The following is an 18,121-nucleotide window of genomic DNA, read 5'->3' on the forward strand; positions in this document are numbered from 1 at the left end:
TGATTTTTTTATGGGAAGCATTTTTAATGGAGTAATGTTGACCAGACCACTTCAGTCATTCCACCAAAAGTAGAGGATACCACAGTTTTAATAGTCTGGGATTTTTCAGTCTTTTTTAGGATGTTGTTCTCAAAAAGTAAACCCTTTATCTGGATTTGAACAGGAATACATTTCACCAGTTACTTCTGAATCTTTTCAGAGCTGAGGACCTGCCACCCAGGTTATTTCCAGTGTGATAGTGGACACTGTGTTGCAGAGCGCTTCAGATGTGATGGAAATGCAGACTGCCTTGATTTCTCTGATGAAGCAACTTGTCGTGAGTTTCAAGCTTTGCAATTGGTGCTCATTGAGCTCACTTCCAGAAAGATTTTCACTTTTCTCTCTCTTTAAGTGAGATGAATCCTTAGAGGTATAGAATTCTGCAACACGCAGTGATGTCAGTAAAAATTCAGGATAAGTATAATGTTTTTAATTAGCTTTTTAATATAATAATTGGTTGCCATCTTTTACACTGATTGTAAACACATTCCTAATGTTAGGAAATTAATGTGTTTACAAGGTCCAGCAGATGATACACATGTGATTGAATTAAAATTTTTGACTATCCCACAGACACTGCAAGATCCACTGTTTTCAGTTGTACCGTATTCTGATAAGGTTCTGTAATGGGATTGTTTTTTATAATGCTCAAAGGTGTGTATAGTTTCCTAAAGTATCAGTGAAGCCAAGGAAATAAAATACTTTTCTGTTTCTGTCTTCTGTATATTGACCTACTGTGAAAAAATAGCTGTATACTGTAGCTTGTATGGAGCTACACCTCCAGCTGTTTACCCAGAAAGTATTGTTCCCAGTTGAAATGAAAAAAACCACCTCTCTGCTCTATCTGTGCTGACTGACATTGGCTTTTTAGGTGATATTGAAGTGTTGGTTCTGACTAATATGTTCAAATGATTTTAGGCTTTAGTACTCGGGGGAATTCCTTTCTCTTCATGCTGGTATCAGGGCAGTTCTGTCCATCTTCCCGTGTACTTAATTTTAACACCTGTGCTTTGTGTAAGAAGGGGCGTATGGACAGTAGGACCTTTATTTTTCAGATGGTAACCACATCCTGGAACATACATTGCAACAGTTAGTCTTTCAGAGCATGAGTTACACAACATTGGGCTGTTCTTGAAGGGAGGAAAAAGTGTATGAGAAGCCATTGAAAGGGCAAGGGTATGGTTTATTCATGTAGTTTGGAAGAGTCATATTTTTGGTTTCGCTTTGCTCTAGTTAGTTTTTTTTCACAGCTTTTACAGAATCTGGGTATTTTTTTTTACTATACCAACATGAGTCATTTTGGAATTAGATATCTTATGTACTTCTTCAGTCATTCGCGTTTGGTCCCAGTGACGTTATTTACCTTTATTACTGAACTAGATTTGTCAGTAACAAATTCAAGTAGCATTTGTTAAATTAATGACAGTTTATTTTCAATAGCTTCTGGGAGTAACTTATGTTGTTTCACTATTCATTCAAACTTGAATTAATTACGTTATAGCTACCAAGAAGTCCTCGGTCCTTGCAGTCTTTTGTTGCTGTAGATCTTTGCAGTGCCTCATATTGTATCTCCTACTATGGAGAGAAGGGTATTGAAAAAATAATATAGGGTTGGGTTGAATATTTTTCAGGAAACCTAAAATTTTCATTGTAAATGAAAATGTCATAATAATTTTCTTTTCTTCAGCAACACGGTATCCTAATGGTACATACTGTCCGCCCATGCTGTTTGAATGTAAAAATCATGTCTGTATCCAGCCATACTGGAAGTGTGATGGTGATAATGACTGTGGAGATGACTCCGATGAAGAACTTCACCTTTGCTGTAAGAGAGAAAAATTATATTAAAATGAACAATATGTATAATAAAATCTCTAATGACAATAGAGAGAACAATTAGAAAATAAATTTTAAATATTTTCTTTTCACTGGAGATTCTCACAGACTTAATTCAGGATGAGTGTTGAGAATTTTGCTTCATATGCAAGTTCACTTCCTCCTCCTCCAGTATGTTTCTCACTGCTTTGTAGATGTTTGCATATGTGGTTATAAAAAAAGGGAGAAATATGTCAGAGACATAAGGACACTATTTCACATTTTCAAGTTGGTTATCTAAAATAAGAGCATCAGTTTGCAATTAAAGATTAATTCAGGTAACATATTCTCAAAGGTGCTGAGCTTTTAAAGCTATCAGTGTAGTCAGGACATCTTTGTAAATATGGTTGAGGGAGTCCTGACTTTAGCTCTAAAAATGCGGTGTTGGAGGTGCTACTTAAACAGTTTTTGTCAGTTATGCACTATATAGCCACTTAAATAGCGTGTTGGCTTTTCAATCAGTTTACTTCATAAACAGATATAGAAACCTCAGTGTTATTTGTAGCCATAGGAGATATGCCTTTGGCCAAAGATGATGTACTGTCTTCTGATAAAAAATGAGTAATGTTCTAATATACAATCACCAAAATGTGGAGAAAATATTCTTTTGGGTCTGAATGCCTCCACACCTTTTAAAATGTAGGAAACATATAATTGTTACCAGGTAAAAGTGATTGTGATAATTTGTGACTTAATGGCATGAAGTATCAAAGTGTGACTGACTTGATCTCTGTGGTTTCAGTGGATATTGCTTGTGAATCTCCATTCCGTTTCCGATGTGAAAACAATCGCTGTATATATAGTCATGAGCTGTGCAACCAGGAGGATGACTGTGGAGATGGAAGTGATGAAAAAGAGGAACACTGTATGTTTACACAAACTTGAGCAGCAAATTCAGTAACTGTGATGTGCTTAATGTTTAATAATACCAAAGGACTACAGAAATGTCAAAATTAAACATAAATTATGAAAACTAGAGCTCAGTATGAAATAATTTGAACTATAATTATTGGTACTATGTATTCGCAGCTCTCCATACAAGTAGCAAAAATCAGCAAACATTTGTCTGAAAAGTACAAAGCGTGATTTGCAAAATCATATTTTATTTTATTATGAGTAGCTGTTAAATTGTGTCACCTTATTATGAACTCCACTTAAGGAAGAAGAAAGAGTTTGGCTGTATCATAAAATAAGGATGGGATGGATAGCTGGTTTTAAAATAGAGAAAACGGTACTTCTGAATTTGTGGTACTGTTATGCACATAGTAACAGTGTTGATATTTAGGCCCAAATCCTGCAGAAGCTCTTAATATTCAGTAGGTTTCTGCGCTTGGATATCTTATGTAGTTCTCACTGACTATGTTGATTTTTATATTATCAAGTTTAGTCATATTTTTGGTTGCTTAATGATATTATTTGCTGGCTTTATTGTACAATATTCTTAATAGTTTTCACAATAATCTCTTGAAGTTTGTAGATGTGTGAAGTATATCGTTAAAGGATATTAATAGATTTGTGCTATTAAAAAGAAAGTTCAATCATCTATTAACAAGAAGAATTTACCTTCTATCTTTACAAAATGGAGGGGCTTCTTTCAGTTCATGGGGATATGACTAGAAGTCAGGAGGCCTCAGTTATAGTTTTAGCCTTACTGCAGAATTCCAAAGTCACTCTAGTTGTTATTTTACCAGATTGCATCAGCTTCCTTGTTAGCAATGTGGAATAGTGCTGTCTGTTGGTACTGCATAGCTGAAACTGTGACAGAGGAGTGTTTCTCTTCTTGACTGTAGGTAGAGAACCAACCCCAAGACCTTGTACAACTGAAGAATTCAAGTGCAGTAATGGAAATTGCATTCCTCTACATTATGTCTGTGACAATTACGATGACTGTGGAGACCATTTTGATGAAATGGGCTGCAGTAAGTAATAATATCAATAGAATATAAAATTACAATGCTATTGAAATAAAAATTTCTGAAACTGATAATAATACGTGTTTCTTCTTGAATAGCATACTAAGAAGTATTGATTTTTAATTAGTCTGTACTAGGGTTATCCGATTAGCCATGACAATATCTTCTGTTTTCCTTCTTTTGGGGTATTTAAAAGATGTGTAGATGTGGCACTTACAGACATGGTTTAATGGGACTTGGCAGCGTTAGATTTATGGTAGGACTCGATGATCTTAAAGGTCTTTTCCAACCTAAATGATTCTATGATTCTATGAAATTCAGCCCTCTGAACAGTCCTGTTTAGGTTTAGAGTATTTTTGCATAACAAAAAAGGGTTTGATTTTGATCTTGTTTTGAAATGGGTTGCATTATGGAGGCAAGAACATCCAGATATTTAAATCATAATTGCAATAGGCCAACCTACGGAGTTATTCATGAGCAGAGTTTGAACTGGTATAGGTTGCTCTAGCCCTGTTAAAAACAAAAAGTATATTCAGATGTTTCTATTTTCCTGTTTACAGACATGACCACAGAATTCTATAAGAACAGCCAGACCTCGGGCTGAGGGCCCTCTCAGATCCTCTGCACAACTTTTATTAACTGTGCATTATAAATTTACTAGCATCCATTTAGATGCAAAAGCTTTGACTTGAACTTTGAGGCAAGAGAAAGTATTCTCATGGAATTTGGAAAAAAAAAATACAATTCCTAACTTTTTATATCAATATATAGACAGCTGCAGAGTGATAATATGAGCATGTACTTGCAATTTCAATTTGTCAGGCTTTGATGGCTTCAAGTGAAAGTGTGCCAAATGATGCACTGGTCATTTACAATCCAGCATGCTTGTAAAATGCAAGTAACTCAGAAGCCTATAGTGCAGTCCATTTTGAAGCAGCTGGTTTCTCTGTTTCACATACCATCCCAATGGTCTTTAGGTAATATAACCTAATGCAATGACTTGATGAAAATAGAAAAGTATAAAAAGGATATGAAACAGTGCAAAACAGACATTTTCTGGCAGTCAGCATTCTACTGTTTTGGGGATAAATGTGAATGCAGATCAGATGGTAACATTTGTAGCCTTCCCAACATCAAATACCTGTGTTATAGAGAAAATAGAATATTTATGTGTGTATGTGTGTACGATGAATTTATGCTTCTACATATATATGAAATTGAGCTGTTTAAACTTGATTTAATCAGCACTGGGATGTGTATGTATAAAGGAGATAATCAGCTCAATATAAAGTCTTTGCCGTACATCTGTGTCTTTTTCTCATGCCCTGTCAATAAACATATATTATTTATCTTTTCTACTTATATAACAGATTTGAGTTTGAAAGTACTTTGTGTATATGTAGAGTGTGCCAGAATTAATAGAATTCTATATGTACTTTGAGAAGACTATAATTTTCATTATCTGTTACAGAGGATCTATTATCCCTGACTTGCCTTTTCCATTATAGGCATGTTTTAAAGGGCAGTGCATTCTGTGCAATGACTTGTATTGTCTTCAGTAGGCTTTAGATGAGGTATGGCATGAACAAGCTGTCATCTTCTCTCTAATTTCCAGATATAAATAATGTAGGGCCTGTGTTATGCGTGATAGCAATTGAGAACATTTTTTATTTAGCTTATAAGAAAGGACTGGGTAAGAAAGACGTAGGCTGGCAAAGGTAGAAGTTAGTCTCTTAAATAGCTTCTGCAGTTGCTGCACATTGGTGGTAATGTAGAATGCCATTTCTCTTAAGGAAGGTGAGCTTTGATGGTTATGGCTCTTATCCTGACCATGTTCACTCAACTTCTAGAGGTTAAACTACTTAGTTGACAGCTGTCTTGACCAGCTTTTACCACCCTCTTCTAGTTAGTTATGCCTTAGAGAATAGATGTTCACACTGAGTTTCAGTTAGCAAAAAAGGAAAGAAAACTAATGTTGTCTACTTGAAAATCATTTTCAATTATAATAATGATCAAAATTATGACAGCCCCACACACACTTTATTTTTTGGTTATAATTGTATAATTTTCTTTTTTTTCCTCAGATCCTGGAACAGAGCGAAGTTGTGCAGAAAATATTTGTGAACATAACTGTACCAACCTGAATGAAGGAGGCTTTATCTGTTCCTGTAGGCCAGGGTACAAGGCCAGTGAAACTAACCGAAACTCCTGTGACGGTATTTTCAATCTTCTAAACATCTTCTCACTGATAAGTGGTTTTTTTTTTTACTGTTTTTGCTTTAACGTATGTAGGTTTTGTCATATCTTTGCAATCTGAGGGACAGAAATTTTCGAGGTTTTTTTTCCTTATTGAAAGAAAACTTACTGAAGGTTATACTCTCCTTCCATTCTGCTCCAGAACAGACCTTCAGTAAAGGTCTGTTGTGCCATATTTTTGCCCTGGTTATATGCAGATAAAATATGATGAGGAGTCTACCCAAAGGCCGTTGTTCACGGTCATGCAATATAGTACCTTCACAGTTACAATTTCACTGTGTTTTGATGAGAACACTTCTGTTTGTTGCTCTCAGCTCTTGTGGACAATTTCTGTAGTTTTATTAAACGTGATCCAAGGCCACCCCTCCCTTTCCTTCCTCCTGATATTGTTTCTAAGGACTAGATATCTTTGCTTCAGCATTTCAAGAAGGCTTTGCTCTTGCATCTCATTGTAGTCATGCCTCATCTTTTCTCTTTCCTTGGTGGTTTACCACAAAAATACATGATCAAAAATGTCTCTCTGCTCCTGCTTATCAGATTGCTTTTCAATGCGGTTGTTAGCAATCTGTAGTTAAGACATGCTAAACAGTATATGAGTGATGAGGAACAGATGCTGATGTTAAAGATCACTTATTAGGTCACCAACCTTTTGGAGTATGTGGGGAAGGGACAAACCTACCACTTCATGGAGTAAAGGTGACCAGCATGTGGAAGAAAGAGATTATGCTCTAGGAATCTTTTCTCTACTTATGTTTAGATATCAATGAGTGTGAGATCTTTGGAACGTGCACCCAGGACTGCAAGAATTCCAAAGGAAGTTATGAATGTTTCTGTGCAGATGGCTTCAGGTCCGTGGGTGATCAACAAGGGAAACAGTGCGCAGCTAATGGTATGTTAACTGATAGCAAGATTGATTGCTACCTGTAAAGAGCAAGTGGAGTATAGCAACTTAATGAATGTAGTCCTCCTTTTTAGGAAGGGGATCATGAAAACCAGAATACATAATATTATCTGTGTATTCCACCCATTCCATAATCAGGAATAGAAGTGTTTATCTCTGCTTCCAATTGTAAACTTTAAAAATAATATCTTCATTTGGATGCCTACCTTCCTTTCTCCTAAAATTTTCTGCAAACAAAAACCTGCTTATCCTGTGGTTGTCATCAGAAGGAAATTAATGTTGCCTATTCCTGACGTTTAGGTTTTCTCAACAAAATAATGCATCAGAAGAAAGTTGCATTAAACTGGTACAAATCAAAGGCAGTTTGATGACAGATTACCATTCATTGTTCATGGACTGATGCACACAAACAGAAGGACTTTGGCCAATGTTTAATGTCAATCAATAGCTTTTTATCATACCTCAGTGCAGTAACTACAGTGTATGACAGTCATTGAATAGGTAGAGAGATGATTCAGAGAATAATACTAATAGAATAGTAATAATAAAGAGCTGAAGAACATAGAAAAAAGTGACAATGCAGCAGTATTATATAAAAGGCAGAAACAATATTGTTTTTAGAAAAGTACTTACACTTTAACAGCTTTAAGAGATACATAATAGAAATGTGCTGTGCCTAGTCAAATAGTAAAATCTTCAGAACAGAATGTCTATGACCAAAACTGCATGCTGCTGGAGGTTTTGAAATCTAAAAATTATTTGTAATATGAGAAATGATACAAGAAAATGAAGTCTTCAGGTTTCCAGTCCAGGGGCCTAATTCAGCACTTATTTACTGTTGAGCATGAGACTGGAAATACAAAAGGGCATTTGTATCTGAGTTTCTGCCTGGCTGCCTCTTTATGTGCCTGTGTCAGAAATATAGTTCTTTGAAACCTTTCTTCATAGGCTTTATTCAGGAAGCATCTAGATACCCGAAGTTTTCAAGGCTAAGTGATAGAAGATAACATGATTGTAGCTGATAACATCATGAAATTTGTTGTGGCTAAAGTTCTACTTTTGTGTATGCCCAGAATTCTACCACTCTTTGTAGTACAAGCTCACAGCACTCATTTATGAGGGCTGCCTTTGCCTGTGTCTGCTGCAGGCCTGATCAGTAGGCATTTTCAGAACACACAGAGAATATTAGGTCCCCTTTTTCCTGAAATAGCATATATATTGGAAATGCTGTCAATTTCTACACTGAATTGTATGTTCGTTAGAGAATAGTCACTTGCCTTATTCTGCCATAGTTTGGCACGACTTAGAGGGAAAGGGGTTGTGTTTGAATGAACAATTCATAGGAAGTTGAGCATTATTAGTTGGAAAAGGCACTGGTAAATGAGATTTTCCTTTCCCAGCTGAATGCCTTGTCATTTCTCACTGGCTCTGTGAAGATGTGATTAATGTAGGAGAACTTCTCCTCTGGAAGAAGGCCTAGGATTTGAGTCTATGACTCCCAACTGGACTTTGTCCGTACTAAAAGGGCTGAAAAATTAAATTTTCTCACCAGCAGAATCAGCCAGGTGGGACTGATACTCCCTGTAGTCAAGTTATTAGAGTATTGAGGCTAACCCCAAATTAACCTGTGTGTAGGAGAACATTCATGTCAATATAGAGACATTAGGATTTAAAGACTTTCAGGTAGAAGAATTCAGACAGGTCGTGGCTCAAGGTACTGGCAATTTATTTGTACTTTCAAAATTGTTTCCTCTACTTTGAGGGGGGGCGCTGAACCACATAGTGTATAACAGCATTCTATTTTTGATATGTGAGGTGGTGATATGCCAACACTGTAATGTTTAAGAATTTTTAAAGAATTATCCCTTAATGATTACTACTGCACAAAATCTATCGTGAAAAGGATAATACTATCCTCAGCAGTAAGCATTGCCAGAGGTTTTAATGAATTTTGCAAAGCCAAGAAGTTTGAATAGCTCTGAAGCTTTAGAAGTGGCCTGTGTTCCTTCTGGTTCTTATGCAGACAGAACTTGTGAAAACTCCAGTTTAGTTTTGACTAGAAGTGACTTTCATCTGTTTCTTCTAAAAAAAGAAATACATGAAAGTAAAATTTATGATCATTTCCCAGGTAATCCTCCATTGTTACTGCTGCCAGATAATGTGCGGATTCGAAGATACAATATCTCATCAGAACAGTACTCTGACTATATTGATAACCAGGAGCGCATCCAAGCTCTGGATTATGATTGGGACCCTGAAGGGATAGGCCTGAGTGAGTATGTGTAGAACATTAATAGTCAACCATGCAATGGTTGGTTTAAAAAGATGCATTTCTGCAGCATAGGTATTTAATTTATGCTGGAAATCAAAAGCAAATTAGATTAACTGCCCAGGTCTTGGTTGAATGTGTCCCTCCCCTCTAATAATTCTTCAGCATCAGTGTAGTTTCTTTTAATGCTTTAATTTAGTTTAGCTACGTTTTGTTCTGTTTTTCCTCTTGTTTTGGTGTGAGTTCAGCTATGGAATTGTGGCTCTTTAGGATTATGCAGTAGTAGAGGATTGCTATAAATGAACCCCTTCCTTTTCTTCTCCCTTTAACAGTCCCCAAACCTGTCTCAAGTCTTGCAAGAACTAATACTAAGCAGAAATGGCCAGTAGCTCCCTGTATTAGCTTATATCTTTGCCTCCTTATCAGCTTCCTGGCTTTTGCCTTTTTCATGGGGCCTCTGTCCTGGGCCATACTTGCTCCTTAGGGCCATGAGGGTCTAAGTTACTCTCAAAATCATGTGCAAAGGCTTCAGAGCTAAGCTCTACTCTTGAAAAATGTGATACATATTTCTTGATAATCTAGATCAAGATGATTTTAGATGTGCATCTTACCTATGATGAATGGCTTAAAAATTTACACACTAACACAATGTAGTTTAATTGAACAGAAGACTCTGTGTTATTCATAAATAAATGGGTCTGGTATCTTCATGTAAAAGCCTGAGAAAGATTAGAATTTTCCAAAAATATGGAATAACTAGACATTAAAAATGCTCTTTGTCATCTTTTTGAAGGTATTGTGTACTTCAGCATTCTGGGACAGGGTTCTGAGTTTGGAGCCATCAAACGTGCTTATCTGCCCACATTTGACAGCAGTAGGAACAATCCTACAAAGGAAGTTGACTTGAATCTCAAATACATAGTTAATCCTGATGGGTTAGCTGTTGACTGGGTTGGAAGGTAAGTGCACTGAAAAGCTAGAAAAATGCTGTGCGTTGAATGTGTCAAGGGTCTGATCAGGCAGTGCAAAATCCACTTTTTTCTTCCTTATGAACTGTCTTTGAAGACATCTAGTCTCAAGCTAGTTCAGAAGAATATAGTAAGCTCTATTTGGCCAGACAGCAGGTTAATAGGTCAGATGCATGTTGCTGACTGCATCACATATTCTCTGAGGAAACTTGCATTACTCCACAACTGGCAGATCAGTTGTGCATCGGTAAAGTGATAATACACTGGCCTTCATGTCAGATGGATTCTTCTTCAAGGACTCAGGTAAGCTCCAGGGAACAAGCTTTCTTGGCTGTTGGAAGGACACCTCCCCAATCCATAATGGAATTTGTCTTTTATCTTTGCTCCTTTGTTACCAGCCTTGTGCTATATGAACTAATCCCAAAGCAGAAGCAGCTCTGAAGTCTGATGAATGTATGTGTTTTCTCAGAAAATGGTTACGTTTTTGTAATTTTGTCTCAGAATTTTTTCTCCTTCTTGTTGGCTGTGGATTTTTTTAGGCTAAACCAGGGCAATTTTTAACTTAATCCTAGAAATCATGAGATCACTGCTTATTTTCCCTCCCTTGGAGAAGAGCTGGGAGAAATTTAGGCATGACTTTTGGGAGTTTGACTCTGTCAATGGTATAATTTCTTATTTGCAGTGTAACTGTTAAAGGATGTGGTGGACAGGCATAGCTGTAGTTCATTTGGTATAATATTGAGGGCATCCTGATGTTTGTAGGTAGACACGATGAAATGTAGTCAGGATCCTCTTTGAAGCTGAATGGACAGAGGTTATAGAGATGAGTCAATCTTCTCTACGCTGTTGTCAAATTTTGGAAGTTCCTGGTAATGCAGTCAATAGGGTGAAGAAGGAGGATGTTAAAATTGTAGTAAAGCATGGTGTTCCTGGAAAGCTGAAAAATAAAAAAAGGAACTTAGCTATTTGCTTCCCCTCTGTCACGTGATTGTCAACTAAGTAAATGAATACTTTACCTTTTGTGTCAATCAAAATATGATTGGAAGGTGCTTAAGATCTGGATTGCGGCTAGGTAGCATTTAACTCTGAATTGTGTTTGTGGCAACAGAGGGGTTTTTCTTCTAATGATTCAAAAATCTGTTGTATAAGTAGGCAAAGATTGGGAAAAGACTTATTCCAGTTTGGGGCCTGATATGTAGCTTTCATTATCTAGACTCTGTGTTAGGTGAGGCATGCTATGTTAGGTGTTGTATCCTATGAAATAGTTACGGAGTTGCTCATGCAGTATGTCACCCTGATTTCTAGAGTAGGATAAAGTCAGTCTGGCTCACTGAAGTAAGTCACTAGCCTGAAAAATTGTGCCAGTCATGTCGGAAAAAAAGAAGTGGAAAATTGTATCTTTCCTTCCAGCAGCTTTTAAATATTGGATAGATACATTAAGGTCTGGGCTAGCCTTCAGGTTATTTTGCTCTTTGCTTTGTGAACTGCAGGCCACCTGGAAAACCAAGTGTTTCTGAGGGCAGAAGGGAGTGTCTGAATTTCTCTTCACAAATCTATATGGTTGTGAGAGCAAGGATAAAGGATATATATCACCAGCATCCTGGTGAGGCTAGCATCTTCAGCACTTCAAACATAGTATTACACTGATTCCAGAACAATGTTGAAATATATTTTTAAAAAACATATTTAAGTGTCTGTACATTATATAAAAACTGCTACACATGGTTTGAGACACAGACTTATGCCCATCTGCAAAATAGGAATGACAGTATTTTCTCACATTCCCAAGCCAATTATGAGATAATTTATTCCATCAGAAGGCACTGTGTGATTAATGAGTGCATAATAATGAGTATGTTTATTATCTAAGCTCAAAAAAATAATAAAGCCATGATGATAAAGAAAAGCAAAATTCAAGGAAGAGTAGACTGAGTGCCCTGTTTGTAAGGACTAAAAGCATTTGCGTCTGATGTGGTAACAATTTATTCACTAACATCTCTGTCAGAAGACAAAAGTCCAGAGAGGAGCTGTGGGCTAATAAGCTGGATACCTTCAGAGTTGCTGTATAAATTACATAGTAAATAAATTTTTATTTGACATGAACCTCATTGTCTCCTGGAAAACTGAATCTTTAAAGATGCTTATTAACCACCTTAAAAGTAACAGTGAATGTTCTCAGTAGCCCTTTAATGAAGATTATTTGGCAGGGAGCAGAGGCAGCTGCAGAAACTTTGTTAGAGGAGAAAACTAGTGAGCTGATAGATCACATTTGCTAAACTCACCTATATTTAGTGTCTGTATGTTCCAGACTGAAAAAGGTCAGATGTAGTCAATGCAGCTTCATTATATTGATTTTGTTTGGATTTGATATAGCTTTTCTTTTTAAAAATATTTTTTTTTCTTCCTCTCTCAAATGTAAACTAATTACTTTTGGAATGTTTTGTGTTTTATGTAATTCAGACATCTTTACTGGACTGATGCAGGGACTAATCGCATAGAAGTGGCAAAATTAGATGGACGGTACAGAAAATGGCTTATCTTTTCTCTACTGGATCAACCAGCAGCTATTGTTGTCAATCCAAAACGTGGGTAAGTACTACAGGACTTCCCAGAATTATTTTCAATGCTACTCAATACCAAAAAACCATGCAGTGGTAAACTTTACAGGAAAGACTAAGGGAATGCTTTCTGGAGTTTCCCTTTACTAATCTTAGGAAATTTGTGTACATGGGAAAGTATTTTGGGATTAGATTTCATATGGGTGCTTGTTTTGGTGACAACACCAGGTAGGTCAAATAAAAATCTCCTTTCTACAGTATTGTGTGCCCACTGAATTTCTCTGTTACTACTGAAATAGGGGAAATGATGGGAATGTTTCTTTGCCAGCTCCAAGCAATACAGACATAGCCTCCTTCACAGTGGAAAGCAATGTAAAAGCACTGGTACATTCAACAGCTGTGCTTGCTACATCTTGTGTTATGTGAGGGATCACCAGATATCACAGCATGTGCTTCTCTCAGCTGGAGTAAAGCAGCACAGCTCCCTGACGTGGGAGCTCTGCAGCTTTATCGTGACTGATGGATGTTCAGTGTTCACAGTCATTTTTCTTCCACTGAGAATAAGAAACTGTCATTAAAACCACTCTCTCTCCAAATCAAGACACAAGATGCAAACATTCTTCTTTTGGTATTTATCTTCTGTGCTTGAAACAAGCTTGTTCAGTGAACTCTCTGTGACTTTACTGATCACATCTGCAAAACATAAGTTGCTGAACAGCTTTATGTTCCACAACTGACCTTTTCCATGAAACTCCAAAGGATAATCACAGTGACCAAATTCTGAATCATATTAAATTCTGGTTCTGTCCTTTCAGGCTCATGTATTGGACTGACTGGGGAAGGCAGCCAAAGATTGAATGTGCCTGGATGGATGGACAACACAGACAAACTCTGGTCTCTGAAGACCTTGGCTGGCCAACAGGTCTTTCTATTGATTATTTGAACAATGACAGGATCTATTGGAGTGATTCTAAAGAAAATATTATTGAATCCATGAGACCTGATGGGACAGACAGAACCATAGTATTACATGGAGGTAAGAATTTATTATGCAATTAGTGTAATAGTAACCAAGATGTATGCTAACAAGCACTTGGACTTAACAAATGGGGCTAGATTCGGGAGCTTTTCAAAGAGTAAGTCTTGGTAGTGTTTTCTCCTCCTTTTTACAGGGATAAACGGCTCAGAGCTCATGATGCCTGGTAACTAGATTCCCTGAGGGTAATTTACATGACCCAAATAGGGGACAATGTGGAAAATTGGATTCTTGCTTTTTTATGTATATTATTAAGCAGTCTGCAGCTACAGTGACATGAATTGGCAGGCACATGAGGATGTACACATATAGCTGCAAATATCTTAAAATGAAAGAATTAGATTATATATTTAAGCTGAAGAAGAACAGCAGTTTTATCACTCCTGCTAGAGATTTGCTTGCTGACAGTCTATTGTTTGGTTCCTTTGAGAAGTAGGCAGTCCATACAGCCTTGATGTCTTTGAAGGCCATTTATATTGGATAGCTAAAGAACGAGGAGAAGTCTGGAAGAAAGATAAATTTGGAAGTGGAGAAAAAGTGAAAGTGCTGACTGTAAATCCGTGGCTTACTCAAGTGCGCATCTATCACCAGCACAGATACAATCAGTCAGGTGGGTAATCAGCATCTTGGTGAGCCATTCCTTGCTATGAGATCAAAGTTGGTATTGATGTCTTCAGAGAGCTTAGTCATCTTCTGATAATGCGTCTATCAGTATGTGATAATATTCATTTCTGAAAATCTAAAAATGGAATTGTCGTGGTTTAACCCCAGCCAGCAACTAAACACCACGCAGCCGCTCACTCACTCCCCCCCACCCAGTGGGACGGGGGAGAAAATCGGGAGAAGAAGCAAAACCCGTGGGTTGAGACAAGAACGGTTTAATAGAACAGAAAAGAAGAAACTAATAATGATAATGATAACACTAATAAAATGACAACAGCAATAATGAAAGGATTGGAATGTACAAATGATACGCAGTGCAATTGCTCACCACCCGCCGACCGACACCCAGCCAGTCCCCCGAGCGGCGAATCCCTGCCCCCCACTTCCCCGTTTCTGTACTGGATGGGACGTCACATGGTATGGAATACACCGTTGGCCAGTTTGGGTCAGGTGCCCTGGCTGTGTCCTGTGCCAACTTCTTGTGCCCCTCCAGCTTTCTCACTGGCTGGGCATGAGAAGCTGAAAAATCCTTGACATTAGTCTAAACACTACTGAGCAACAACTGAAAACATCAGTGTTATCAACATTCTTCGCTCTGAACTCAAAACATAGCACTGTACCAGCTACTAGGAAGACAGTTAACTCTATCCCAGCTGAAACCAGGACAGGAATAGAGGCTGGCAAGTATTTTCTGCACACCTAAAGTGAAATCAACAGTGGAATACCACACACTGCTCTTTAAAGTCTCTTGGTTCTAAGTTATGACCCTGTCCTTTCTCTTCTTCCCCTCCATCATGGAGTTGTCATAGAGGTGGCAGTCACAATATGAATTTATCCTGATAACATACAAAGTGTTGACCATTTAATACTGCCTCCAAGGGGGATATTTCAGCTATGACATGTCCACAGTAATCGCAGGGGAGGATGTCCAGAGGAACATCCAGCATACCCCTCTTTAAAAGTGTTTTGACTTTCAGAATCAGAAAGCTCCATGTTGCTTGGAGATGTTCAGTTTCTTCTTGGTGCTACACTGGCTCCCAGCAGCCATGGTATCTCCCTTAAGAATGTAAGAAAAGGCAGAGAGAGGGTTTTGATATAAGTATGGTATTTGGGCATCAGATGTTTTAAAAAATGGATCCAGACTTGCTTAGATTTTTGGGGTGTGATATTGCTGAGATACACTACTGACTATGGAATTGCCCTGCCTTACCTCCGGAATGTGCTGCATTGCTTCTTCAACTGCCTTTATCACTTGTTTTTCAGTGCCTAATCCTTGTAAAGATGTCTGCAGCCACCTCTGCTTGCTGAGACCAGGAGGGTACACCTGCACTTGTCCTCAAGGGACTCGATTCATAGAAGGCAGCAGCACAGAGTGTGATGCAGGTACAATAATTTGTCAAACTGGAAATGAAAGCAAATGAAGCTTTTCTTTAGGAATACAAATGCATTCTTGAATTAGAAATATGGAGGGATGAGCTAACTGATATAACAGATGTTGGTAAGTCAGGACACCTGGCTTTTATTCTCAGCCATCACCGATTTGTGGTCACCTTGTGCATTTCATTTAATCACTTTGCATGTCATTTGTAAAATGGATATAGATATATCACTCCAACCAGTCCAGACCCAGCTGCAAAATTGGTCATAGTTTCTGATTTTTATTTTGAAATTCCACAATATTTTTTTCTTTTTTTTTCAAATGTGTTGATTTCAGAACTAGAGAATTTCTGACAAATTATGGTTTACAATTATGTTTACAATTCTGTACAAGGTATTGTTTGATCAGTATGATAGAATGCAACAGAAACTTGAAACAAAGCTTACAGAACTCACAGCATGAACAGAGATAACTTCTAGATAATTATCATACACTGAAGAGCCTTTTAAGCACTAGAATTTAGTGCTTGGTTGTTGCATTGCAGCAAAGCCCCCACAGTGCTTCCAGGAGTGCTAATACAATAGAATTGCTCAGCCTTTCCTGAGAAGAAAGAGCATACCACTGCAGGATTTCTGTTTTTCTACCTGAGAGTCTGCATTCTTAGCTTACAGTGATGTGGGTGGTAGCCAGATGTCCTTGTACTTGTCCTTGCAAGATATCTCTAATAAATTATACTTTATAACATTATGTCTGGCATCTTTTCTATTGTTAATCTTCTCCAAATTCTCTTCTTTTTGCATTAAAAGAGAAAATGTCCTAATTTTTTACACTGCCTTACCTATAAATTACATTTTCTTAATAATTGTTAATGCTCTTTCCTATTGCCACATGACGTGAGCTGCAGAAAGAGGAGGTAGTAATATGATGTAATAGTGAATGGAAGTGTGCAATACATGTTCAAATTAGGGATCAATAACACTGTTGGTTGCATTTGCTATTTGCCGTTTATTGCTCTAAGGACACTGCATTTGTTATTCTTTGATGAAACTGATTTACATAAAATGTCCGGGAATTAAGAAAACTGTGCTTGACCTTATTTTGAGGAAAAGGAGGAGACAGCAAACAGGATATACAGTGCCGTGTCCATTTTTGAACTTCAGTTTTTATCTTGACTTTAAGCAAATTTTTTTAGCCAGTGAATTGTGACTGCCATAATTGACATACTGACCAAACATACCTTTTGTATATACATTTGGTTTATTTGGTCCTTTCCCCATATTGCAGCTACTGAGAAACACAGCCTGTAAAACCTCTGCATTTCCCCATTTTGTATCCCATTTACTTGAAGGGAGTTTTACCTGTAAGGAACATTGTAGCAACAGACTTCCTCTACCTCTGGCTGATAAAAATTTTATGGCAAAAGTAAGACAGACTGTCAAAGTCCATCCTTAATTTATAGCCTATAATGATATCTAAGATCCAGAGCTTTTCCTATGTGAACTACACTTTTCTGACAACATATCCTGAGGTCTTACAGAAGGCTAGTACAACTTTTCACTTTTTTTTCACTTGACTCATCTTTAGAATAACATCAGAACCCTTATAGCTCTGTGTTTGGGCCAGCTCAGGCAGCATGGCCACTTGGGCACCTCAGGGCTCCTGAAGTGCAGCTGAGGCACTGGCATGATGAAGGACAGGCTTCTGCACTACCTGGTGCCAAGCCATCAGCCTGAGCTCTGTACTGGCAGAAAACTCTGAGGACTTTGGGTTTACCACTTGTTCTCACTGTCAGGATGTATGAGAGTTTAGAGGGCCCTCCTGCATGCGTGTTTCCATCCACTGCTTTTCTTCATAAGTAAATGCATCACAGTTTGGCCCTCTCTGTGCAACTTCCAGCTGGTTGGATGGGAGAGTCTGGGCAAAGCAGATAAAGTATTGCTGCTTTCTGAATGGAGAGGTCTGAAGGGTGGTGGTGGGCTGCATTGCACGGGCAAAAGAAAGTGATGGGACATACAGCTTTTGAGTTGTCAACGCCTACTTTTCCTGAATAAGTCATTATTTCTGAGAATAGGTTTTACTTCAGTTAAAATAAGCTAATTTGGCAGAAAAATAAATATAAGAGCAGCAAACACATGTGCTGTTAAAAGCAAAGCTTCTGAAAAATAGCCTGTGAGTTTGCATATGCAAGTTCTGCAGAGATAAATAAAATGCTCTATGGTAGTATTTCTTTTATTGAAGATGTCTTGATAACACATATGTGGCTTT

General features: G+C 37.6%; 1 protein-coding gene across 6 annotated transcripts in view; it reads left to right on the forward strand.

The window, feature by feature from the left end:
* Positions 1–18,121, forward strand: part of LRP2 (LDL receptor related protein 2) — a 135,611-nt gene that overhangs the window by 105,101 nt on the left and 12,389 nt on the right. For 4 of the 6 annotated variants that reach the window (XM_052793431.1, XM_052793433.1, XM_052793436.1 and 1 more), the window contains 12 exons: positions 200–316; positions 1,727–1,864; positions 2,657–2,779; positions 3,705–3,833; positions 5,912–6,043; positions 6,841–6,972; positions 9,113–9,256; positions 10,047–10,212; positions 12,682–12,810; positions 13,595–13,815; positions 14,246–14,425; positions 15,742–15,861. In XM_052793431.1, the coding sequence (XP_052649391.1) occupies positions 200–316; positions 1,727–1,864; positions 2,657–2,779; positions 3,705–3,833; positions 5,912–6,043; positions 6,841–6,972; positions 9,113–9,256; positions 10,047–10,212; positions 12,682–12,810; positions 13,595–13,815; positions 14,246–14,425; positions 15,742–15,861 (1,731 nt within the window). The remainder of the gene's footprint in view (positions 1–199; positions 317–1,726; positions 1,865–2,656; positions 2,780–3,704; positions 3,834–5,911; positions 6,044–6,840; positions 6,973–9,112; positions 9,257–10,046; positions 10,213–12,681; positions 12,811–13,594; positions 13,816–14,245; positions 14,426–15,741; positions 15,862–18,121) is intronic. The other 2 variants (XM_052793434.1, XM_052793437.1) reach the window with 1 other exon arrangement.

Source organism: Harpia harpyja, chromosome 7 (assembly GCF_026419915.1).
Source record: "Harpia harpyja isolate bHarHar1 chromosome 7, bHarHar1 primary haplotype, whole genome shotgun sequence".
Taxonomy (NCBI): Eukaryota; Metazoa; Chordata; class Aves; order Accipitriformes; family Accipitridae; genus Harpia; species Harpia harpyja.